This window comes from Callospermophilus lateralis, chromosome 1 (genome assembly GCF_048772815.1).
Source record: "Callospermophilus lateralis isolate mCalLat2 chromosome 1, mCalLat2.hap1, whole genome shotgun sequence".
Classification (NCBI taxonomy): Eukaryota; Metazoa; Chordata; class Mammalia; order Rodentia; family Sciuridae; genus Callospermophilus; species Callospermophilus lateralis.
Window position 1 is genome coordinate 191,529,538 of NC_135305.1, and position 25,098 is coordinate 191,554,635.

General features: G+C 38.4%; 1 protein-coding gene across 8 annotated transcripts in view; it reads right to left on the bottom strand.

Moving 5' to 3' along the window:
• Positions 1-25,098, bottom strand: part of Nek10 (NIMA related kinase 10) — a 190,356-nt gene that overhangs the window by 134,887 nt on the left and 30,371 nt on the right. For 4 of the 8 annotated variants that reach the window (XM_076868651.1, XM_076868645.1, XM_076868637.1 and 1 more), the window contains exons 9-21: positions 22,588-22,667; positions 21,901-21,987; positions 18,928-19,152; positions 15,254-15,393; positions 13,238-13,299; positions 11,482-11,559; positions 9,237-9,301; positions 7,785-7,887; positions 7,549-7,677; positions 6,213-6,350; positions 3,434-3,479; positions 949-1,070; positions 713-815 (exon numbers count right to left, since the gene is read on the bottom strand). In XM_076868651.1, coding sequence (XP_076724766.1) covers positions 713-815; positions 949-1,070; positions 3,434-3,479; positions 6,213-6,350; positions 7,549-7,677; positions 7,785-7,887; positions 9,237-9,301; positions 11,482-11,559; positions 13,238-13,299; positions 15,254-15,393; positions 18,928-19,152; positions 21,901-21,987; positions 22,588-22,667 — 1,378 coding nt within the window. Of the gene's footprint in view, positions 1-712; positions 816-948; positions 1,071-3,433; positions 3,480-6,212; positions 6,351-7,548; positions 7,678-7,784; positions 7,888-9,236; positions 9,302-11,481; positions 11,567-13,223; positions 13,300-15,253; positions 15,394-18,927; positions 19,153-21,900; positions 21,988-22,587; positions 22,668-25,098 lie in introns of all 8 variants that reach the window. The other 4 variants (XM_076868669.1, XM_076868661.1, XM_076868640.1 and 1 more) reach the window with 2 other exon arrangements.

The following is a 25,098-nucleotide window of genomic DNA, read 5'->3' on the forward strand; positions in this document are numbered from 1 at the left end:
AACACAAGTGAAGAAAAGAGAAGAAAGTTCATATGTTACTCTACACTAAAAAAAAATTTTAAGTTGTGATTCAGAATCAAACAAATGTGAAGATGAAAAAAAACCTTCTAATTTGTAATCCAACGTTTGTCCCAGTGGCTACATATTTTTAAAATATTGTGGGAAAAAATATTGTTGAAGAATACAAATGGCTGGATTTTTTTTTTTTTGTAGCCCTTAATATGTACATTTGTTACCCATGAGACACAAACCATGGTGAAATGGTTCAAAACAAACCACATTGCGATCACATGCTCACAAAAGCTTTTGTTGATGTAGTAGTGTTATAAGGAAAAGAAAAGAACCTAGAAACCATTGATTTGGGAATCAAATTCACAAGTATCCTAAAAGTACTTCATTCTTTCATGTAGATAAAATACAACTCAACCATTTGGAACTAGATTAGTCGCTATCCAATATGGTAGCCACTACTTACACATGGGTATATAAAGTAACTAAAACGCAATAAAATTCATTTCCTTGTCCATGCTAGCAACATTCTAAGTATCCAAAAGACACATGTGGCTAATGGACACAGACAGCAGATATACAAAATATGTCTATCGATGCCCAAAGCACCACTAGACACTACTCTACTACTCTGAATAATATTCTACTTTAGAATAACACTCATAAATTCTTTAGTGAAAAATTTTAAGATTTTTATACTTACTAACTGTTACTTTGTCCTTATCCCCCAACATAATGTTATTTGGCGTCAGATCTCTATGGACAATCCTCTTCTCCTTGTGTAAGTACCGAAGAGCTAAGCATAACTTGAAACAAGAATAAAAACAAATTTTATTTCCCCTAGTATACATATAACCAATGATGACTACTGCATGTCTCTAGGAAATCAGCTTGAAACTTTACTACATCATGAAAAAATTAATGAAGATAAAGACCTACCTGTATAAATATTTTCCATAGTCTTTCTTCAGTGAAATGATGTTGTTTTTCCTTCAAAGAACTGAAATGCTCACCAAGTGGGGCTCCTTCTATAAGTTCCATAACAATATACAACCTATCATCTATATCAAAAATATGAAATACGTCATAAAAATTGAATTCAACATAGAAGCTTTAAAAAGACTTACAAAGTAGAATCAGAGCTTCCTAGTGGGTGGGCAGAGGACAACACTAAAGAATTAGAGATATGCTAACATGAGGCTCCACCCAGCCCTGGATTGAGTTGAGGCACAGGGATCTTGGGGCCAGTAAAGCTCAGCATCAATCTCTTCCAGCTACAGGCAACCCCCTAGAGTAAGTTCACCCTAGAAAACATTATCATTTTCTATGTATGCCCAGATGTGCAATGCTTGGAAGGTACCAAGAAGAACAAGCAAATGACCCCCAAGTCATAGAGGGCTAAGAATAGGTGAATCCATCTTTCCTCTCGATGGTCTGATTAACCCTCATTTCAAACCAGACATTCAGGAAGCTGCACATTAAAGGGCATCATTTTGTCATCCCATAGACTCACCTTTCAGAAATCTACACTGGGATGGTGCCATGGTTTTACATGATAGCTGAAACCACTACCACCCGTGGTAGAAACATCTACTGTGTCCCTCAAGAGCAAAGACAGCTAGACTTCTCCTGGTTTTGTCTTCTGAACACTGTAAACCACATTAACTGATTGTGTTTATCTCTTTGCTTTCAATGTCAAGAAATATCCACTTCCTTCTCTAAAAATAATATGTAACTATCAGCAATGGTGCTTGAGATGTGTCTTTTGAGACTTTTCTATGTATATAAAATAGGTATGTAAGCAATATTTACAAAAATGGTGGAATCCTACATGCATGTTCTGCAACTTAAACTCTTCTCCACTAAATAGCATTTTATTTCAGTGTTCACAAATACATGCCATTCTTTCTCTTGGTTGCCATAGTATTGCACAATACAGATAAATCATAATATATTTAATCATATTCTACACATATTTTTATTGTTTCAAATCTTTCTAAATTCAAAAAAAAATGTTTTATGTACTAAACCTACTTCTAGTTGTTTTTTTAAATATTTTTAGTTGTAAATGGACACAATACCTTTATTTTATTTATTTTTATTTGGTAGTGAGGATTGAACCCAGTGCCTTACATATGCCAGGCAAGTACTCTACTACTGAGCCACAACCCCAGCACCTCCTACCTCTAGTTTTATTTTTCATGCTCTCACCTCATATTTCCCTTTATGGCAATTTCCTAATCTGTTGCATATATTATGTATTTTAAGTTACCTCTGATTCATTCTGGAAGTTGCCAATTTAAAAGAGTTTTATTTTCTTTTTATAATAAGACAAGTTGTGTCAGTTTAGTACAAAGCAGAAGCCAACCTTCATCTCTTTTTGAGCAAGTATGTGCTAAATTATGGGCAGTTACTCCAATATCAAGAACTAATGGTGCCAGGCACAATGGCACACGCCTATAATCCCAACAGCTCAGGAGGCAGAGGCAGGAGGATCATGAGTTCAAAGCCGGCCTCAGCAACTTAATGAGGCACTAAGCAAATTAGTGAGACCTATCCCTAAATAAAATATAAAAAAGGACTGAGGATTTGGCTCAGTGGCTGAGCTTCCTGGGGTTCAATCCTGGGTACTGAAAGAAAGAGAGAGAAAGAACTAATAGCTAAGAAGGAGGCAGAGGTTTGAGGTTTCAGCACTGAGCTCTTCTAAGTAATCTCAGGGAGGAAGATAGTTAAATTCATAACAAATGCCAAAGTACACAAAAGACGTTGTTATTTTCTTAAATAACAATAACATTGATAAAGAGGTGGTGAGAAAGCCTAAAAAAAAAAAAAAATGTTGCCTTGGACTTCTTTAAATCTTTCTTAAAGTGGAGATTTATCTTGAAATTTTATATGTGTCACAGATCATTAAGTTTCATCAATACTTCTATTATTTCAGCCAGCAGTCTTATTTTTTAATAAAACAAGTGAGGGAGTTTGGATTTGTGCCCTTCTACTTGCAGAGCCTGGCTGCCTGTGGAATTGCCAATGCTCCATCGCCACCTGGTGGCATTTACTTGAACTTCATGCAAAAGAAATCACTCCAGTAAATTTTCACTCCCATTTATTTGGGGGGTGGAAAATGTCATCTGATTCATACACAAACTGCTATTGATTTTACATAATCACCATCTGATACTTAAGTGCTTTGGGGGGTATAAAAATGGCAGTAATGATCATTTTGGATTGTTGATGTAGTACCTTTCCCTGTACGGAGCTAAGTATTTTATAGCTATCATCAGGTCATCCACTGTCATATTAGTGGCAATAAAGTAAAAAAAAAAAAAAAGGTTGGGAGAGTTTGTTTTGTGACATTCCAATATAAAAATGTGTAATTAACAAAGATGTTTCGTTAAGTAGAAATACCACAAAAACTCATACTTACTTTCCAGAAATGTTTTGTAATAACGAACAATATTGGGATGATAAAGCTATAAGAAAATAAATAACAAACATATATTATACCACTTTAGAACACAAACTTTTCTTTAGACTATTTAGTTTGATTTCACAAAGAAATTATCATATTTATATTTATTTATAAAACTAAGCATTTAAAGATGCCACTTGAGATTTTCAGGATTTTTAAAAATTTGTTGCATACAAAGTTAATCTGATAATATCAATCTCCTGTATAGCTCTACAAACAAAACTGAGAGCTGCTTTATTACCTAACTTAATTAAAAGAAAGAATTAAAAAAAACTAGAAGGAAACTTAAAATTCATACTGTACTCCCTGGGCCAACACCACACATAGACTGCATAAAGGAGAAAAACTGAAATGAAGACATTTATGTTGAATATAAATATATATTGCTCTTTACCTTTATCCACTACCCAAGTATTTATATACATTGATTGTGTGTACTTGAACTGTTTCTTTCTATGTTCTCTAAGATGACTAGTACGAAATAACCTAAGTGACCTGAATTTAAATCATAATAATAGTTTGCAAATCTCAATCCTTAATCAAACTAGAGTCAGGCTCCTTTGAAGTCTCTTCCTGCCTAGGCCCTGCTCTGTTTTAGCAAGAACCCTGCTAAGCCAGTTTATCAAGAATCCCTCTGCCCTGGATATTCAATCATCTACCCAGTCCCCTGCCCTTGGCACCCTTAAATGCCAAGTTCCTTTTCGTCATTTTCTATCCACTGACCTCCTCACCTGCCGGTTGGCTGTAATCCCCAACTGTCCTTGTTAAGGTCAGAATTGGCTTCAGTCTGTGTCCTCCATTGTGGTTGTTTGACCACTATTACAGTAGGACTGAATAAATTCATCCTTCTTCTTTCTAAAAAAGTGGCCTATACAATTTCTCCTTGAAGTGAGTTGGCTGAAGAGTGTGAATGGAAATTCTACTTTTTAAAAACTAAATGAAAGACCATTTTCTATGAGAATACTAAAAGTTTTGCAGTCTTTTTATTTGAAATTTGTTTCCAGGTAAATAGAAAGTTGTCTTCTCTCAGAAGGGTTCCCATTGTATGGGAATGGTTTGCACCTCTTTCTGTCCTTCCTGCATGCCCTTTTGAGGGTGAGACTGCTAACTGTCCACCATCAACCTACTGCCCCACTCCACTGCAACTGAGCTGCAGCTGGACATGGCTTCCCAGTCAACAGTGTCTCTCAGCCTCTCCTGCAACCCCAGTTAGCCTATCACTCAGTTCTCACTAGCGTGTGCCCTGTGTCTGAGCTCCATGCTCTTCCTCTACCCCACCTTGGGCACACATATGGCAGCTTCAGCCACGCAGGTGAAGACCACACCTCAGAGGCTGCAGAGTCCCCAGGTGACTGCTCGAAGCAGAGAATATTGACAACATGCTCTATTCACTTTGGGGCTGTCACATGAAACAGGAAAAACCCATCATATTGTGAGTCCTCTTCTTCTTAACCCCCTGAATTTTGGAGCCTCTGTGTTACTGCAGTTTAATCTTCATCTTAACAGATACAGTCTCCTATTTCACTCCCATTTCTGCTGCTTCTTTCTGTCATTGCCTCCTCCTTAAGATCTCAAGACTGTTACCTTTTCCACTGGTTTGATCCTCTAGTGAGAAGGCTACTGTACAATTTTGAGAGACCTTGAAGTCCACACAGATCCTTCCCAATACTTTCTTGTTTTAGAAAATGTGCTAAAATAAATCATCTGTTGTATCAGCTAGCAAGTAGCCAGCGGCTTTTAAACGATATGGGACCAGGCACACAACCAGAACTATACTTTGGATCTAACTCATTGGAAAGTATTCTATCTAGATTTGCATCGAATGAAGATATTATATCTGCTTAGGTCAAAAGCCATGTTCTAGCCTCATGCTACAATAAAATAACACACCGTGGAAGGCTAGATTATCCTAATTCTGAGAAAATTGTTAACTTTTTAGTTCTAATCTATTCCCATATAAAATTCAACTATAAAATATGCTATTAATGATAAAATTTACTCTAATTTACAACTTGATGTAAAATGCAGATTTCAATGACTAAAGACCATATTTATGATATTCTTTATGTTCCAGAGCAGATGCTACACAAATACAACACAGAATAAAGAGCAAAGGAGCTGGTAACTCTCCACAGGAGTTCAAATGCAGTGTCTGTAATGAATGTGTAAATAAGGAGTCTGAAAAAGAAACACATGTCTCCTTGCATCACATAAAGAAATCCCATTTCTCTTCTGACAGGTTTATTCTTTCTTCCCAAACTTCCATAATGATAGTTAATTGAGCTATTAAATTACATCAGATTATTCTGTTCATGCCAATAAATAAACAAATAACCCCTCCTGAAAATTCACATTTTAGATTGAATAAGCAAAAATTGTTTGACTTGACAGGGAATTCTTGGTCATATTCCTATGTGTGCAACTAGGTCACTAAATACTCCACAATTGAATGAGCAGGACTGGCTATGCTTATAACAAAGAGAGAAGGATTTCTCTCCCATGTGACAGCCTTTGTGCAATAGGCCCAGTTGTTTTGCATCCTGATGTAAACTCCAGAAAGTGTTTCTATGGTTGGGTGTCAAGCCTTAGGAGAAAAGTTGGTGACAACATCATTGCCTCCTGGTTTATTATATCACAGACCAAGTTCATGAGCAGCACAGAGAATAGCCCAAGAACTCTATTTCAATGATACTTATTTAAGGAAAACATCTTCAGAAACAAGAAAAACATTTACCTGCTCTTTAATTATTGTTAATTCAGAAACAATATTCTTTACGCTGCTGTCTCGATCTTTTTTATCCTTTCCAAATGCTGGGTTATGTAAATTGACCTCTTTCATTGCTAAAAGATTTTGACCACTATGTTTTCTAACCTAAAAAGAGGGGGGAAAAAATGAAGTGAGAGTTGAATAGATAAGAAAGATATCTCATGCCAGTCAGAATGGGCAGCCAGCAGGAATACAAACATAATAAATACTGGAGAGGATATGGAGAAAAGGGAACACTTTTGCACTGTTGGTGGAACTGTAAATTAGTACAGCCACTATGGAAATCAATGTGGAGATTCCTCTAAAGACTAGGAGTGGAACCACCATATGACCCAGCTGTACCTCTCCTCAGTATTTATCCTAAAGAATTAAAGTCAGCATATGATAGTGATACATGCATACCCATGCTTAAAGCAGCACAATTCAAAATAGTCAAAACTATGGAACCAGCCTAGGTATCCATCAATGGATGAATGAATAAAGAAAATGTGGTGTATATACACAATGGAGTTTTATTCAGACATAAAGAAGAATAAATTATATCATTTGCAGAAAAATGAATGGAACTTGAGAATATCATGTAAAGCAAAATAAACCAAACTCAGAAAAATCAAGGGTCATATGTTTCCACACATGTTTGGAAACTAGAGGTGAAAAAGGAAAAGAAAAGGGGAGGGGACCTCATGAATGGGAGACCAGGAAGAAAGAGATGGAGCGGAGGAAGAAATGGAAAGGGAAAATACTGGGGAATGATACTGGCCAAGTTATATTGTTATATTATGTGCATGTACACATATTTAACAACAAATTCCACTATTATGTGCACTTATAGTATATCAATATAAAATATGAAAGGAGAAAAAAAGGTAAGAAAGGGATAGCTTAGCAAGTCCCATGGTTATTCAAGTCATCTAAATAAGAAATAGAATGTTTAAAACTCTAGATGTAGTTACACTAAGCCCAGCCCCCAAAATTGGTCTACTCTGGGCCAGTCTCAACATTCAGCAGGATTTTACTGTACAAATGCAGAAGCAATGGTGTGAATTTAGAGAATGTGTCATGGACTGGGATGAGTTAATGATGTCTTTCTAGAGTCAGTGGCCAATTGCTAGAGCTGAGAGCTAAGATGTCAGCACAGCTAACTCTGCCTGTTAACTCTGCCTGTTAACATCCTAATTTTCTATGTCTTTCTTCACTGTCTTTCAGTGACAAGGACTCCAACTAAGTAGGGGTATGGGATGCAAGTGTAACATCTGGTTTGATCAGGAATATTACAAAGGCAGTTCCCCAAGGGCAAAGTCACCTTGTACACACAGCCAAAGGCTCCACTTCCAAGATGATCCAAAATCGCGTAGTTGCCTATGTATTTCAAAGGAGCTTTGTTTTGATTAATGCTCTCAATATTTTCAGCTATTTGCTTCAGTTCATCCTCCTAACCAAAAAAAAAAAAAAAAAAAAACAAAGGAAATGGGTCACGGTGACAAATTCTACCCTGACCACAGAGCAGCTTTCAAAAATATTTAAAACTCGGGGACTCACCACTAATAAATTCAACTTTGATACCAATTCTCCATAAGCACTGATGTCACGAACATAATGTCCTATGTCAATGAACATCTCAAACAAGTCGGTGGGGAAAAGTCTACAGGGAAAACACACACACACACATGTAAGCTTAACAAAGAAAGGGGGAACTTTCTTTGTCAGGACTTCCTTTTTGGATGTGCTCACTCACAGATTAACCATGTGAAACACACATAACTTCCTTAGGCTGTCAAAGTTGAGGGAATAACACTCCGACTTATCTCACAAAATTACACTAGATAGGCTGTATTATTCAAAGATTAAGAAAAAACACAGAAAAAAAAAATTAGAGATCTGCTGTACAACATCAGGCTTATAGTTAACAATTCAGGACTTACTTAAATTTTTGTTAAGAGAGCAGATGTCACATTACAAGATTTCATAGAAATTTTAAAAATGGACGTGATACACATAATACTGTGTAATATATTTGGGGTATAGATATTAACCACACTAGAAAGTAATATTTATTGGGTGTTTATGAGTGCTGAGCACTTTCATAAATGCCATTTGATTCAGCCCTCATATTAACTCTAGGAGGTAAACACTAGCTTAATTCTTTTTAAGTTTCATGAAAATAAAAAGACCAGTAAACAAAAAAACATGGAGAAAATTATGCATCGTTTCCAAAACACTGGTTTCAAGGGCTTCTTAAAATGTTTTTTATGTTCAGTAAAAGGGGTGGTTTATTGGAAAGGTTAAGTGGAAAGTTATAATGAATAACTAATTTTGCTTCCTTTTCCTCTAAATTCAAATATGATAGGGAAATAGAGTAGCAACATAAAAATGTGCCATGATTTCTGATCTACATTAACTCACGGCTTATCAACAAAATTCTAGTGAGAATGTGGGTTCCTGATTCTGGCTAATCCATCCAAATAAGTGGTATGTAGACCACACATGTAGGTAACAGGTGTTTGCCTCCCAAGACAGGGGTTTTGGTCTCACCAGTACAGCCTCCCAGGTCCCAGACATCCAGCCCCCTCTCCTCCAAATGAGCTCCTATCGTATCGAGGATATCCAGACAAATGATTGGCTGGTCTATCGATGGAGGGGGGATTATCAGACTAACTTGAGGATTTCTGACAGGGCAAGAAGAAGTACATATTTTTTAAGCCATCTGTTTAAGATTTTAATATCTTTAATTTTAAGAAGCCTAAAACCACGAGAGCCACACGTGATTAAGAGGAGTGGCAATGATTCACAGCTGTTTGGTGAATCGTCAGCATGGAGATATCCCCACAGTGGCTCAGGGGTTATCTCTGGGGTCTAAGAAATCTGAAGACCCGTGGCTGGCACACAGCTCCGTGCTTCTCTGACTGCTGCATCTGAATCAGGCATGTGAAAACGCTCCCATTCAACAGTCTCTTATACCTGGTGATGGCTTACACGTCTCCAAGCTCATACCTTTTAAAGAGTGGTCTGTTTCTTTCCATACTGAAGAGAAACCTCAAGGCTCTGAAAGCATAACACTAGGGGGAGAAAAAAAGGGAATGTAATTCTTAAAGGGCATTGCAACAAATCAAAACATTGTTAGGACAGAACTATGCAGAAGGAAACCAGAGAGAGGGGCCCGAGTGAAGGGCCCACGCTTATGACTGAAAACAAGCCACCCACCCTGGGGCCCTTCTCCTGTTTCACTCTCTAGGGATCCTGGTCTTGTTTCACCCAGTAGTTGCCATTAATTTCTTTCTCGAAAGTACTAAACGAACTCACTGAGACGAGAAAATACAGTTCCTATGCTGAGAAAACCAAACATCCAGAGATTTCCAGGAGCGCGAGGTTTATTTTGTTTCTAGCCTGCTACGAATGCCTCAATATTTATATGGTTTCTGTGAGAAAATAAACACTAGAAATGATGACATATAAAAATAGCCACAGGCACACTGGACTCAGGCTTGACAAATTGGTCTCTGGAGTAAAAGAGTCTTAAGCGTTCCCCAAATAGAACAATCAGCAGCAACTCCCTAGAACACTCAGAAAGAGGCCTGCGAGGGTTTCACTAAGAAAAATAAACATCGGACATTTTGCAGTGCTGAGAAAAAAAGAGAGGGCCCCCCAGCCTGCGGTGCACCTGCGGGACAGGCTACCGCTGGAGTGACCGGGGCTGCCCGAGGGGGTCTGGGATGGCTTCATAAAATTACAGATCTGAATAGACAGGGGCACAAATGAAACCACCCTGAGGGGCCAAGTGGACAGCAAAAAATGGCCTGAAGGACCCAGGGAGAGGGTTGTAAGGAAGTGGAGAAACATGTGCTCCTGGAAACCAACTCCAAAGCTGGAATTTCTAGAACCCTCTTCTGGTTCAACAAAACACATCTGCAGAATAGATCCGACTTTGCGTATTTTCCAGGACAGTGTCATACATCTGTGGTGCACTGAAGAAATCAAGTCCCTACATCCATGAGTTCTGCATGGCAGCTCTCCACAAACCCCTCCATCCAGCACACAGATGCCACCAGGGTCTCTGCTGGGTTTGGCCATCTTTCTCGATGAGATGGTTGGGAGCATTTCTTTTTTAATATTTTTATTTTTTTAACTGATACACATAACCATGAAAATGGTGCATACCTGTGGTATACCATGTGATGTGGCAATACATGTCTATATTGCTCATGTTTAAATATATCTCCTCAAACATGTATCATTAAGGTTGATTTTACTTCCTTCCTAAATTTCATTTATTTACTTATTTATTTTTTATCATAATGGGGACCAAACCCAGGGGCACTTTTCCCACTGAGCTACATCCCCAGCCTTTTTAAATTTTTATTTTGGAACAGGTTCCCATTAAGTTGAATAGGTCCTCACTAAGTTGCTAAGGCTGGCCTTGAACTTGTGATCCCCCTGCATCGGCCTCCTGAGTTGCTGGTGTTATAAACATATGCCACCATGCCCGGCTTCCCTTTTTCAATGACTATAAAAAAAAAAAATATGAGCTGTAACTATTTCAAAGGCTAACCTTCAATCTGATTTCTGTCATTCCTGTGTCATTCAGGGACACTTCCTCCAGGTGCCCACTCTTCAGAAAAGCAGATAGGGCCCTGCATAAATGTGCTCCATTCTCACCATTGAGTCCTCGACTCCTGGGGCATTCTGCATCTCAAGTACTCAGTAGTCCACTCTTCCCCAAGCACTGTCTAAGCTCCTAGGATTCCCTGATTTGCTCCTTCTGTTCCCTCTGCATGCAGTGCCCTTCCATGTCGTAGCAGATGCTATTGAAGCCCCAACCAGTATGTATTTCTTATCCACTTGGTGAGTCCTTCTCATCCATCACAATCCCTTTTACAGGCTTTCTGTTTTAAAGGTGAAATGTTAGTGACTCAGGTCCATGTTTAAAGTTGACAAAAAATTTTCCTCTGTTGCTATGTTCTGATATATAAGCAATGAATTTTTAAAAAAAATAGCACTTACTCATTAGCAAAGAAACACTTAAATAAACCTTCTAGTTCTCCCACACAGAGAAACCACGGCTAAGCCTTTTACATTGTTTTGCTGTTATTGGTTTCCATGCCAGCCTCTGACACCAGATATTTTTCCACACAGTAATGGGGCTAGCATTAACTTTAAAAGTCCTAAAAATCATAGATTATCTCATTAAAGTTTTCCCAGATCCAATAATGATGTTAAAAACAATAGATATGTTGCTTACCTGTAACAGATTAGTTTTTACTGCATTCTTTTGCTTGTTTGGTAAAATTAATTTTGCTATTGTATAAACACCATTTTCCTGCAGATATAAAAGGGTCATGTTATCAGTGACCACTGGCAATGCCACCGAGATACAAAGCTTAAAGAAGCAATTTCTCAAAACTTAATATTTTAAAAAGTAATGTTAGTATAATTTCAGAACTTTCAAAAGATGTCAAAGAACAATACTAAAAATGTCAGTGTGATACTGTACTTTTCAACACAAAAGGCTATAAACACAATCTTTAATGTTCAAATGTCTGTAAAGAGTCGAGATTATGATTTATAAAATGTCTAAATTTTAAGTAATTGACATATTTTTAAAACAAAGAATGGGAGATTTAAAAGGGACAGAAGAAAGGGATCCAACCATCTTTACAACTTGAATTTTAAATATCTAACTATGAACTATGATTTTTCCCTTTATAGTTTTGATAAGACAAGAATAATGTATAGGTGAAAAACACTTTTAAAGGAAGAGAAAAAAATCAAAGAAACAAGAATAACAGATTTTTACAAAGAAAACAAAAGTTAGCTATGAAAACACAGTTATCATCTTTATAGACTTGGTTTAATACAAGCATATATACATGGAGGGATGAACAAAAAGTATTCACCTATTGCTAGTTTTTGGTTATCTACTAGCTATATAATTTGGTGATCTTACTAAGTATGGGCATTTATAACTATGAAGAGTTTTACCTGCCTCACTAATTTTTATAACTATTCTGTAAGTTCTTCTTTAATGTCCCTGTATTATACATGAGAAAACCAAAACTTGAGTGAAGTCAGTTTTTCCAGGAGCCAAGCCAGCAAGTATTGATGCCAGGAACTGAACCCCAACCCGGCCAACTCCAAATGCCCTGCTCCACCAACTTCCCTGGATTCACTGAGCTTCCCTTGGGAACTTTAATCTGACCCCTTGGTGACTTTTTTATATTTTGAAGTTGAAGTTGGACATGTTGGTATTGACTTCCCCCTGTTCCAAAAATGTTTCCTCTTTAAAATTCAATAATAGGAGGTAACTTTCAAAATATAAATGCACATCCAGTTTGAACACAGAGTGGAGTGTACTTGTGTATATATTTGCTTATTGACTTATTGACACACTCTCATATAACTGTATGTGAAATGGATTAATTAATGTATTCTACTTTGTGAAATCAGCTTACTGACAGTAAATATTGTTTGGTGTGTCTCAATCAGCTTTAACTGAATAACCTGATGCATCCTTACTTAAAACAAGAGTTATCCTTAACTCAGAGTATCCCGTGTGCCCATATTTAAAGCAATGCAAAATCATTTTTTAAAAAAAAAAAAGGGGGGGAAGGGGCTGGGGATGTGGCTCAAGCGGTAGCGCGCTCGCCTGGCATGCGTGCAGCCCAGGTTCCATCCTCAGCACCACATACAAACAAAGATGTTGAGTCCGCTGAAAACTAAAAAATAAATATTAAAAAATTCTCTCTCTCTCTCTCTCTCTTAAAAAAAAAGGGAAAATGAAAAGGACATCACCTAACATAGGAAGAAACAATGTCAATTGATCGCATGGCAGTCCTTCTGTGTTCAACTGAGTTAAAGGAGGAAGAAGAGAAATGCAAAAGAGAATTCTACAAAGTAAATAAGGAATATTAAAGCATTTACAGCCATATAACCTATGTCCCGGGGTACAAACTGCAGCAGAAGTCGGGTTGATGTGACATGGGAAGCAGTGCTCTCACCTGGACCACCTGGTGGGCGTTGGTGTCATTGAGCGCCAGCTCAGTGAGGGCAGCACAGCAGGCTGGAACGAGAGCAAGCAGACCACAGTGCATGTCACCGTGATGAACACAGAGTCATCAGCACCCTGATTGGCAGGGGCTCTGATAGCCAAGTCACTCCTCAAGAAACACTAATTCTCATTCTGGCACAGCTCTGGAAGAAGGAAGTCAGTGGTTTCTAGCTCTCCCCTCCTTTATTCATGGGCACATACGTCCCACAGCAGCCTTTTATTGAACACCTACTGTATACAAGAAGGCAGGGGTTGCATCTGTCTGGTTCATTATGATCCTAGCACTCAACACGTGCCTGGCCCTTTAACAGGTACTCAATAAGTATACTGGATGATAAATGAATGAATGCCTTAAATGGATTATCCAAACTGATCCTTATAGTCTGGATATGTACAATGATCACCAGTCTTATGAATTAGAAAACTGGTTCAGAGAGGTTGGTAGACTAGAATGCACATCCAGCAAATGGAAGGGGCCAGGATTCTGGTTCCCATCAGTCAGATGCTAACCCCCAGGCGCTGAGCAGTACACTTCCTGCCTCCCTGCAGCCTCTGTGGCAGCTGCTGGTGGCATTCTGCACTGAGATACTTGTCCTCCCAGAGGTCTCCTGGACTCCACTGATGGAGAATACCATCGTGCTGAGCCCTTGGGGTTGGTCCAGCACTGTGCTAAAGACCTCACCCATGTCCTTATACGATTCTCAAAATACACTGCGTTTTACAAGACTAAACTGAAGTCCGGGAGGTTAATGAAACTGCCCCGAGGCCACCGAGGCCACATGGCCATAAAAGTGGGTGCAGTGAAAACTCAGACTCGACTCTTAATGGCTTGCTTTTAATTTTTATTTAGTTTTTCCTTTTATATTTCAGCATAAAATAAGCTCTGTAAAGTAAGTATGTAACTTAATGAGATATGACGTACCTACATACCCTGTGCTGCCCCGATGAATACACAGGCTATTTCTAGCCCCCAGAAGCCCCCCTGTGCTCCTTCCTAGAAGTTAACCCTCCTATGATCCCATACATAGGTAACCACTCTTCTGACTTCCACCACCACTGACCTCACCCACTCTTCGAGAGAAACCCCCAACCCATGCACACACACAAGGGCTCTTGTATTGAGACAGGCCTTTTAGATTAAGCAGAAATAGCAAGTGGAAGGTGGACTCTTACTTCCCTGTCTTCAGGTTCCTGTAGGAAACATCTCCATTCTCTAGAAGGAAACTGTAGGAAACAAAGACATTCTGCAGGCTCCCTCCTGCCCCATCACCCTCCTTCTACCCTGGGCCACCTGTGCTCTTCTGCTCCTAGGCTCTCTCCACCCTCTTGATAAAATACATTGGGCCCCACTGCTCCCTTCCTGGAGGCTGATTTGAAGCCCATTCGTCCCAAAGGCCAGGCGCCCCTCCGCAGGGCAGAGACCATGACTCTGCAAGGTGGCTCTGCCAGGATGTGTCCATGCACTGCTGCTCCTGCTTTCATGTGGAAATCCCACCCAAGGCAGAATCTTTCTCTGTCTGTCCGAGCTCATGTTGTGGAGGGAAACACTCCCTTGCACTTGTGTGACAGGTGTGTGCAATGTAGAGTCTCCTCTTAGGTAAAGCGTGTCAAGATCTAGAAAATTACAGGAAGTTTGGCTTTCTGACCACAGATCAAGCTGCGCTCTTTAATTCAGTTTTACTAGTAAGGAAGCTAGTATTCTCTTTATCTTGAACTTCTGTTTTTTTCTTCTCACTGAGTTCAGAATGTGAAAGCGAGAGGAAAGTTTGTTTTATCATTAACCCACAAGTCCAACACCAGTACCAAGAAGTTTCTGGCATCCTCATGGATTTAACGTCATGAGTTTGTAAACTTATGAACGGTGTCCAATGAACACCATCACACTAACTTATAACAGGGAAGAAGAATGCAACGGAACAAATTATACAGTGTCAAATAATAAAACAAAGGACTATAACATATATACCTGCTTGAAGAGAGAAAGTATTTTCCTGTATTTCCCTAGGACTCAAATCTTCTGACAGATGAAGCTGCTGGATTCGGCCAGCGGCATTTGCACTAGACAGGCTCCCAATGGAGGAACGATCCGAAACAAAATTTCTGTCTCTGAAAAAGAAACAATATGTTGGTGAAGATGTGCAGGAAAAAGAACACTCATACATTGCTGGTGAGAATGCAAATTGGTGCAACCGCTTTGGAAAGCAGTATGGAGATTTCTCAGAAAACTTAGAATGGAATCACCATTTGACCCAGCTATCCCCCTGCTCAGTTTATATCCAAAGGACTTAAAAATCAGCATATTATAGTGACGCAGCCACATCAATGTTTATAGCAGCTCAATTCACAATAGCTAAACGATGGAACCAACCTAGGTGTCCTTCAATAGATGAATGGATAAAGAAAATGTGATATATATACTCAATGAAATATTATTCAGCTTTAAAGAAGAATGAAATTATGGTATTTGGCAGTAAATGGATGGAGCTGGTGAGTATCATTCTAAGTGAAATAAGTCAATCCCAAAAGCCAAATGTTTTCTCTGACATGCAGACGCTAATTCACAATAAGGTGGGGGGCAATAGAGAAGATAGAGGTACATTTGATTAGGTAGAGGGGAGAGAAGGGAGGGGAGGGGGTATGGGGATAGGAAGGATAGTAGAATGAAACAGACATGATTACCTTATGTACATATATGACTGTATAACTGATGTGATTCTACAACATGTATCATAAGAAAACTGATAAATTATCTATGTATGATATATCAAAGTGCATAAATGCATTCTACTGTCATGTATAACTAATTATAACAAATTTTTAAAATTTTAAGTAAAGAAATGTTAATGCATAGACCATTGACCAATTTTCCTCCATGGTCAGCCCTTTCCTTATCCTGTTTAAAAATATAGTTTCCCCTAAATCATGAAGTTTTCTGCTGTGTTATCTGTATTCATTCACTTTCCAATCTATGGTGACTGACTTCTGTGTACAATGTGAAGTGAGACTAACTTCCCGCTTCCTCTCCCTCCTCTTCAACCTCTTCCTTTTCCCTCCTCTCCACTCCCTCCCTTTCTTGCTCCTGAAGGGACTCCACACTACCTACCAAAGAGACTGTCCTTTCCCCCTGCTCTAAGTGGCTCCCCATTCTGCCATAAACAATTCACTTGACTGCCCCTTGGTCATAATTATTCAGAGTTTTCTTTTTCAGTGAACTTCCAATCCTTCTTTATTTTAGGAAAAGTTCTCTTCTGCTATATCTTTGAACTTTTTTTTTCTCTATTTTACTCTCTACTTCAGGGAACTCAATTACCCACGTGTTGGACCCCCATCTTCTGCTGGCTATACCGTTCTCTGCTGCTTTGACTCCCATGTCTTTCTCCTCTGCATTAAAGTGATTTTTTCAAGCTTGACTTCCATTTTTTACTACTCCCAGTTTTTTCTGGCACTTTATTTAATTGCTCAGTCCTGTGACAGTTCTTCAGCCCTTGTTTTCTTTCCCAGCTCAGTAATCCCTTCCCTGTCTCCCTGTCCTGTCATCTCTTCTTTAATCTCATTTCATAAATTCATGCTCCACTTATGGCCTTTGATAAGGTAAACCATCTGTTTTTCTATTTACTTATCCCTGACTTCCACAACAGATTGCCTGTCTTTTGTCAGCTTTGATCCCATTTGTTTTATATGATCAGCACATTTTTTTTCTCATTCATTTATTTGTGTATGGCAGCAGCTCTCTCTGGACTTCCGTGTGCCCAGAGATAACGTGGATGGAGTCTCCTCGACTCCTTCCCGGGCCATCTGAGTCCACGTGCGTCCTTCCTTCAGTGGACATGGGGAAGAGGGTGGGGCTGTGTCGAGGGACAACCACACTTGGTGATCTTATTTGTTGACATGATTATCTTAAAATTCAAATTATAGGAATTGCTCTACCTGACCAAGAATATACCTTCAAGTCTAAGATTGCAGGTAAAGGGATGAATGGGTTTCCTGAAAGCTGCTCTCACAACAAAGCCTGTTCCTGCTCGGGCTTCCAACACCTGGCAGCCTCCTCCCCTCCTACCAGCTCAGGCAGCCCGGGGGCTGGCACCGCTCTGGAAGGCTATTATTTATCCAGCTGGGGTAATAAATTCTCCCAGAGCACCAAGGCACGTTAAATGTAGAATAAGAGTGAACGTATATCATCTTCCCAGGGAAGAGTTTTCTAACACTGCATCATCCACACAGGCTGGAAAACGACTCTTTAGACAGGAAAGAATCCTTTTCTATCAAGGATAGTTATGACTTGAGCAAATGCAGAAAACAGTGCCCTGCAATACACTCCACTCTGCGTAAGAAAAAGGCAGATTTTGTCTTTGAAGCGAAGCCCAGTTTAATTATCATGGAATTTCGTTTTATCACTAAGAAAATAGCTGCTCTCCAAGAACCACCCACAACTGCTGTAATAGGCTGACTGACCAATAGTAAATAAGAACATACCATTACCATCTTACGAACCCAAACAAAAAATGTCCTTGCAATTGTCATTATTTGGGCCAGTTGTAATTATTTATAAACTTATCATTGCACTTTAAGGTAATTAAGGTTTTATGTGAGATTCACGAAAGGAAGCAGATTGTCAAGTTCATGATTTTTTCCCTTTGTTTTGGTGATAACGGAAATCATTAACAGAGCTACTGCTTGCATCTCTGCCGCCTGTCTCTATGCTTTAGGAAGTTCCCTCAGAGAAAAGAAAGTTGGTAAGGCAAAGTTCCACAGTATCCCCCAAGGAATGACCTGTCCAACGTCCAAATACATTGATTTGACAATATCTAATTATATTAAAATTAGCAATCACTCTGCTTTGGTTAGAATGGGCTCTGTTTACTTGCACCACATCATATCCATGCTTATTTTTAACTTTGATTCAGCCCTCATGGGGCTGAATTATGCTATATAATAATATTAGGTAATAAAATTTTCCAGTGGATGGTATGATATTATTACTCAGTGATTCAACAAATTTGATTCATAAAATACAATAGTTACATTACAACATACATCAAGAGAATTTCAATTTAAAACTATTTTAACAAACCATCCCTTCCCTATGCTCATGGCTTAGAATGTCACTACATCTTTTTATTTGTTTGTTTGTTTATTTGTTTACATTATTGGGGATCAATCCCAGGGCCTTGCACATGCTAAACAGGCTCCCTACCACTGAGCCACACTCTAACCCTGAAAGACAGATGATATATATATATGCACGCACAAACATTTTAATAAAATATTAGTAATTTCTGTATTGGTTGGCACTACAAAGTACTTATACTGATTCAAGAAAAAGGTGGCTAGACAAATGTTTCCTTTCGATTATTAGACTTCCACCCAACCCACCTCTACAGACTGATGCATTCTGGGTGCACACTGGAGGCTGCTGATGGAAAGATATATAATAGCACTGGAGTTCCCAAGGAGCTGAAAAGTTCCCTGACACTCATTTAGGGGATGCTTGTGACAACTATAAGTGACGCTGAAGACAAGAATGACCAAAGAAACTCCAGAGCAGAAGGGAGCAAGGTGAGCATATGCCCAACAGTCATCTTGTCACAGGGTCTGCAGGCCTTCAACTTTAGGACAAAAGAAGCCAAAGCCCACGCTCACCCTCGTAAAATATGAAGAAGCTGCTTGATGCCTCCCCAGATGCGAATTTCCACACTGGTCTCAGGGTCTTCACAGACCTGGACCAGAATCCAGACAACACTCCAGAGTAGCTTCAGGTGGTCAGAGTGGAGCAGACTGAGGAGAATAGGTATCCCCTCATAGAGCTTCACCTGCTCCTTCACCTGGGGTTCGGCACAAAGGAGGCGAAGTAACTCTGCAGTTAGTCTGAAAAGCGGGTGGGGAAGAAGGAATCACAGCATCATGAGTTAAAAACTACATTCAACTACAGGTTATCATCTCATCACCACATAGAATATACTCTTACTTTTTTTTTCTTTTTTTTTTTTTTTTTTTTCTTGGTACCAGGGATTGAATCCAGGGCCCAGGGGTGCTTAACCACTGAGCCACATCCCAGTTCTTTTTTTACTTTAAATTTTGAGAAAGGGAATTACTAAGTTGCTTAGGGCCTCACTGAGTTGCTGAAGCCTGGCTTTAAACTTGTGATCCTCCTGCCTCAGCCTCCTCAGCTGCTGGGATTACAGGCATGTGCCACCACACACAGCTACTCTTACATTTGCTAAGTTATAGTTCAACACCCATTTTGGCCAGATCAAAGTCAAGTGCTTTCAACTTTTCCAGCCATGCCATGTCTGTCACAACTACTCCGCTATGCCAAGACAGCATGAAAGCAGCCATAGACAACACATAAAAGTGAATGGGCATGCCTGTGGTACAATAAATCTTTATTCACAAAAGTAAGCAGCAGGCCAAAGGTAGCCTGCAGGTCAGAGCTGCTGACCACTCTTTTATTTTAAGAAGATACAATTAACCTCATTGGTCTGGCTATACATCTTTGGCAGAAGTAGGTGCTGAGTAGAAACAATGTGACCTATATTGTGCTAAAGGGAGATGAAATAGAAAGAGCCTTATTCTATCCCAGCAACTCAGGAGGCTAAGACAGAAGGAATGGCAAGTCTGAGGCCATCCTCAGCAACTTCATGAGACCCTAAGAAACTCAGCAAGACCCTGTGTCAAAATAAAAAGGGAATTAGCTCAGTAGTAAAGTACCCCTGGGTTAAATCCCCAGTGCCAAAAATAATACATACAAAATATAGCTTTAATTCTAGTCTTTAGAAACTTACTAGAATTTATAAAAATAAGACATTGAAAGAAAATGTCAAAAATCAACAGGGCAGATAAGTTAGGTACAAAGTCCTCCATGATTATCTGGAGAATCAAATAAAAATGATGGTAAACAAAAGGTTCAGCTGAGTCACAAAAACATTATCATGATAGATGTTCATGGAATTATCCACAGACCTGCAATCTCACATTCTACACACTGTACCTGGATGACATCATTCATTCCCAGGATTACAAACACTCTCCCATATATTGACATCTAGCCCAGGCATTGCTTGTATGGCCCAAAAGTTTTAACACACAAGTGTTCTGCCAGTACCACACTATGTCTAAAGTCAAAATTTCCATGGCTCCTCTCCCACCCAAAATTTTTGGCTATGATGTTAAGAACATACGTTCTTTGGTAAACAGTATTCTTTACCTTCTCAAACTTTCTGTGCCAGAAATTCTCTCCTTGTTGTAAGTGGCTCTCAATATGCTATATATATTCCACACTCCACCCTACCTCCACATGCAGAGCTGTCAGAGTAATCTTTCAAAAAATTAATGTGATCACTCTTAAAATCTTTCTGGGAGTCCCTATGATGTTCATGCTAAAATTCACATCTTCATTCAGCACACAACGCCCATCGCGACCTGAATAAACATGTCATGTTGCCTCATCTATGAAATATGGGAAATAACAGGTTTATTGTGTGGATCAAATGAGCTGACACACAAAAGTGCCCAGAGCACAGCCTGGCATATAGAAAGCTCTGATCAAAAACCAACTGCATTTTTTACTTATTATTAACTGTCTGCTCAAGTTTTCTGGCACTTTCCTTTCTTTGCTCCAGTTCATGCACCCAATTTCATGCCTCCATGTTGGAGCACATTCTATTTTCATTGGCTCTCTCCCTCTGCCTAGATATCTCCTATTCCCTCCAGAAAACATGGCATGGACCCTCAGTCTCACTGGGACATCTCTGCTCTAGCGTCCCAAAATACCCAATGCATCCAGCTAAAATGAATCTCGCGATTTGTCCGTCAGCCCCCCGCCCCTCCCCTCTGTTATGCACGTGTATCCTATTCATCTTTGGTTTTCCACTACCTGGAACAGAGTCTGGCACCGTTTTTGCTGGGTGAAAAAGTTGAGATGTCCAACTTTATCTATATTTAATGCTTTTGTAAAATAAAATATTCAATCAGATTTGAAGCAGAAATTTTTAAAAATACTCTGAGTTAAGTGTCAGGACTTCATTACCTAGGATTTTGATTATCTATCTTGGTTCTTTAGAAAATTATGACTTATTCAACTAAATATCAAATGATGTAGATTGCAACTCCATTTAAACACAGACTTATCTGCTCTCTGGTTAGAGAAATCCTTTAGAACAAAATGTAGCTCAGGTGAAAATAAACCCCTTTTATTCCAGACTGAGTTATAACAAGTGATCCCAAAACAAGTTAGTTGGTATCTCAATTGACTTTACTTGCCTTAAGAAAAAATGGCTTTTAGCAGTCTAATAATTTATTCCACTAAAAAATAGAGCCAACTTGGAACTTCTTTCCCTTAAAACCTATGTAGATAAATATAAGAAACTAGAGTGTTAAACATATACTCATAAGACCGTATAATTGTATTCTATGCCCAGATCTAGAAGTAACGCAAGATGAAAAATAAATCAGCCTAATTCTTTGCACTATTTTCTTTTATATAAGCTTAAACAGAAAAGCAATAGCCAAGCTGACTCAGGATATTCGGTTAAAATGTACCTATTATGACATAATAATTACAAGCATTTGTAACAAATATAAAAGATTAATTTTTCCAACTATTAGCAAACCTACCTTTTGGAAAGCAAGTCATATTCATGCAAAATCATCAATAGGTTTTCAACAACGTTGAGTTCACTTATCTTCTCCCTACATTCTGGACTACAGATTTTAAAATATTAGTAACTATTAAATTTTTTTTTACTATACCTACTGATTTAATAGCCTAGCTCTCATATTATCTTAGAAACAGAGAGTAGAGAAAAAGAAGAAATCATAGGTTGTTCAAAAAAAGCCACTGATCTACTTACTAGCATTAAAGTGTATTTAAAGCTCTTTTATTTAAAACAATGACATCAGTAGGAAGACAGGTGTTCTTAAAAAAAATTTAAGGTCAAGGATTTTTTAAAGTGAGCTGTATGTTAAAATGAATGAATGAAAGGTGAGAATAAAGAGAGAAAGGAGGTCAGGGAGATTCAACTAGCAAAGAAATATGGTAATTTTGAGAGTAAAGTAACTGAGGGTTGAATGAAAAGATGTGGCCAGTAGGTGAGGAAGAAATAGAAAGATTTAAAAAGCAATTTGCCTTTCCAACTTAAATTTTAAAATGATGTTTTCCATCCTCTTCAATATATAAATGTTTCATGATTACTTTTCAGAAATTGTAACTAAGCAGGTGACAAAGCAATTGATCCATTTTGCATTGCTCTCATCTAATTCACTCCAACAGCAGAACTGGGAAGGATATTAGAATATACTCACCTTTCTGCTAAGCTTGCCAGGGCCAGAAGGGCACCCAGTAGGACATTAGTGTCCCGGGCACCAAGTAAATTTACTAATGTCTGAAAAAGTAAAAAATATATATATATAAGGTTTAATGGTTTAACTATAGCAATTCTACAGCTCTTGAACACTATAGTACTTCCTTGGATCACAGAGGCTTCCGTTATTTTTAGTGTTATTTTTTGCGAAGTTTTTTAAAACATGTGCATACTCAATTAAGCAAAACTGTCCATGCAATTTTATAGCTACTCATTTCCTTCTTAATTCACTAATGTTTTTCCATAAAATTGTCTTTATAAACAATTTTTTGTTAGTAGAATAAAATTACTTTTTGTTATAGCTTTACTTAGACAATAATGAAAAATGCTTTTCCCTAGCAAACTTTTCTTTTAGTTTTTAACTTTTTATTTTAGGGATCAATCTAGAGGCTTAACCTTAAAAGGAATTTTGCTAAACATTTGAAATATCCAGTTCTGGCCAGTCATGGTGGTACATGCCTGTAATCCCAGTGACTCAGGAAGCTGAGGCAGGAGGATTGCAAGTTCAAAGCCAGCCTCAGCAACTTAGTGAGGCCCTAAGCAACCTAGCAAGACTCTGTCCCTAAATAAAATATTAAAAAGGGCTGAGAATGTGGCTCAGTGATTTAGCCCTCCTAGGTTCAATCCTCGGTACCAAAAAATATAACAAAGCAAATAAACAAACAAACAAATAAATTAATAATAAAAATAAGGGCTGGAAATAGAGTGGTTAAGTGGCTCTGGGTTCAATCTCCAGTACCTAAAAGAAAAAGAAAAAAAAAATTCATCTCCTTACCAGCAACTCTTGGAAGTAGATCCTTGTATCAAATTTCTTGCACAGAAAATGCAAGGGACCAACTTAGGTGACTAGCTGATTCTCATGCTTCCTCTATTTTCATGTGCCTACTAGCATTTTGCTCAGCACCACCGTCCCCTCCTCTGGGAGAAGTGTGAGGCTAGCAGCACAAATGAGAATACTGGTTGCAGTCAGATGTGGAGAAGCCACTCTGAGCCACACAGAGTGCTACGCACTTTTCAAATTATGGAACTATTTTTCAGCAGAATGTTGAAACTTTTCATCTTTCTCCCCCGCAAACTGAACAAGAAGTATTAATGCTACCCATCTGATGTCAGATTTCTAATCAATGTTAAAACAGCATCACTCATACTCTCAGGCATTATCTTAAGTAACATGGCTTAGCTGGAAGCCTTCTGAATCCTGCCAACTGTCTTCCCTCAATGCTCACTAATACAGAGCCCCCACCCCCCAAAAATTTCCGCCCCACACATATTCCAGGAGAGAGCTGCAATTTGTGCGATGACTACAAGAATGATTTTTTTAGCTTCCATTATGCAAATTTCTCCCTTTATAATTTCTTTTTTTAAATGAAGCTATGGTTATTTCTCTGATCCCTTCCTCTTTTTTTTCTGTCACTTCTTCTGCTCTAACATGTTTCCCAAAGTTCAATTCCAGAGATATCGTTTTCACAATTTTTGGCATGCCCACTTAATGACCTTAATGCTAACTCCAAAATTTTATTCAAATCCTAAGTAGAATAAAATTTAGTGAATAAAATTACTTTTTGTTATAGTTTTACTTAGACAATAATGAAAAATGCCAGATGGGTATTGAAATAAAAAATGTTGGGCTGGAGATATAGCTCAGTTGGTAGAGTGAGTACTTGCCTCACATGCACAAGGCCCTGGGTTCAATCCCCAGCACCACAAAAAATAAAATAAAATAAAATAAAAATGTTGACCTATATACCATCTAGAATCATCCCTAGACCATAAGCTGCATGTGCTGACACATTTTAGACAAGCTAAGCAGATTATTCAAACCAGGCTCTAGGCTACTACCATCCAAAGAGTTTTGCTACAAATGTAAATTTAATTTGTTTTGATTCAACCTGCATTCACCTATCTTAAAATGTATATCTATGTTATCCTGTGCTTGTAATACAATACCATCTTAGGAGATTGCATCACACAAAATTGCCTGTATTCAACCACTAACCTATGGCAATGTTAAATTCACATGGTTCAAACTAATAAAAACCTATGTGACATATGGAATTTATTTATAAATATGCACATATACATATGTTTATCATTTTATTTGCTTATTTTTGTCAATTATTTATAGATACACACCAAGGGGCTGTTTATATATGGCCAGATTTTTTCAAGTAACATTTAAGTCAAGCAAAAATTTTAAGCAACACTTAAATTAAGCCACAAATTTTGTTATTAAAGAGGTCTAGAAAAAGAGAAAAGAACAAGAGAATATGGGGAAATCTTCATTACTGTGTCTACATTTACTCCTTAGACTGGTAAAGACTACAAAAGGGTTGGCAGAAAGTCAGAGTTTTAGGCTGGGTTAACAGGTTCATAAATTATGAGTCATGAATTGTGAATGATGTGAGACTTGACCACAAAGGCTCTGGACTTGGCCATGTGAACTGCTGTCACA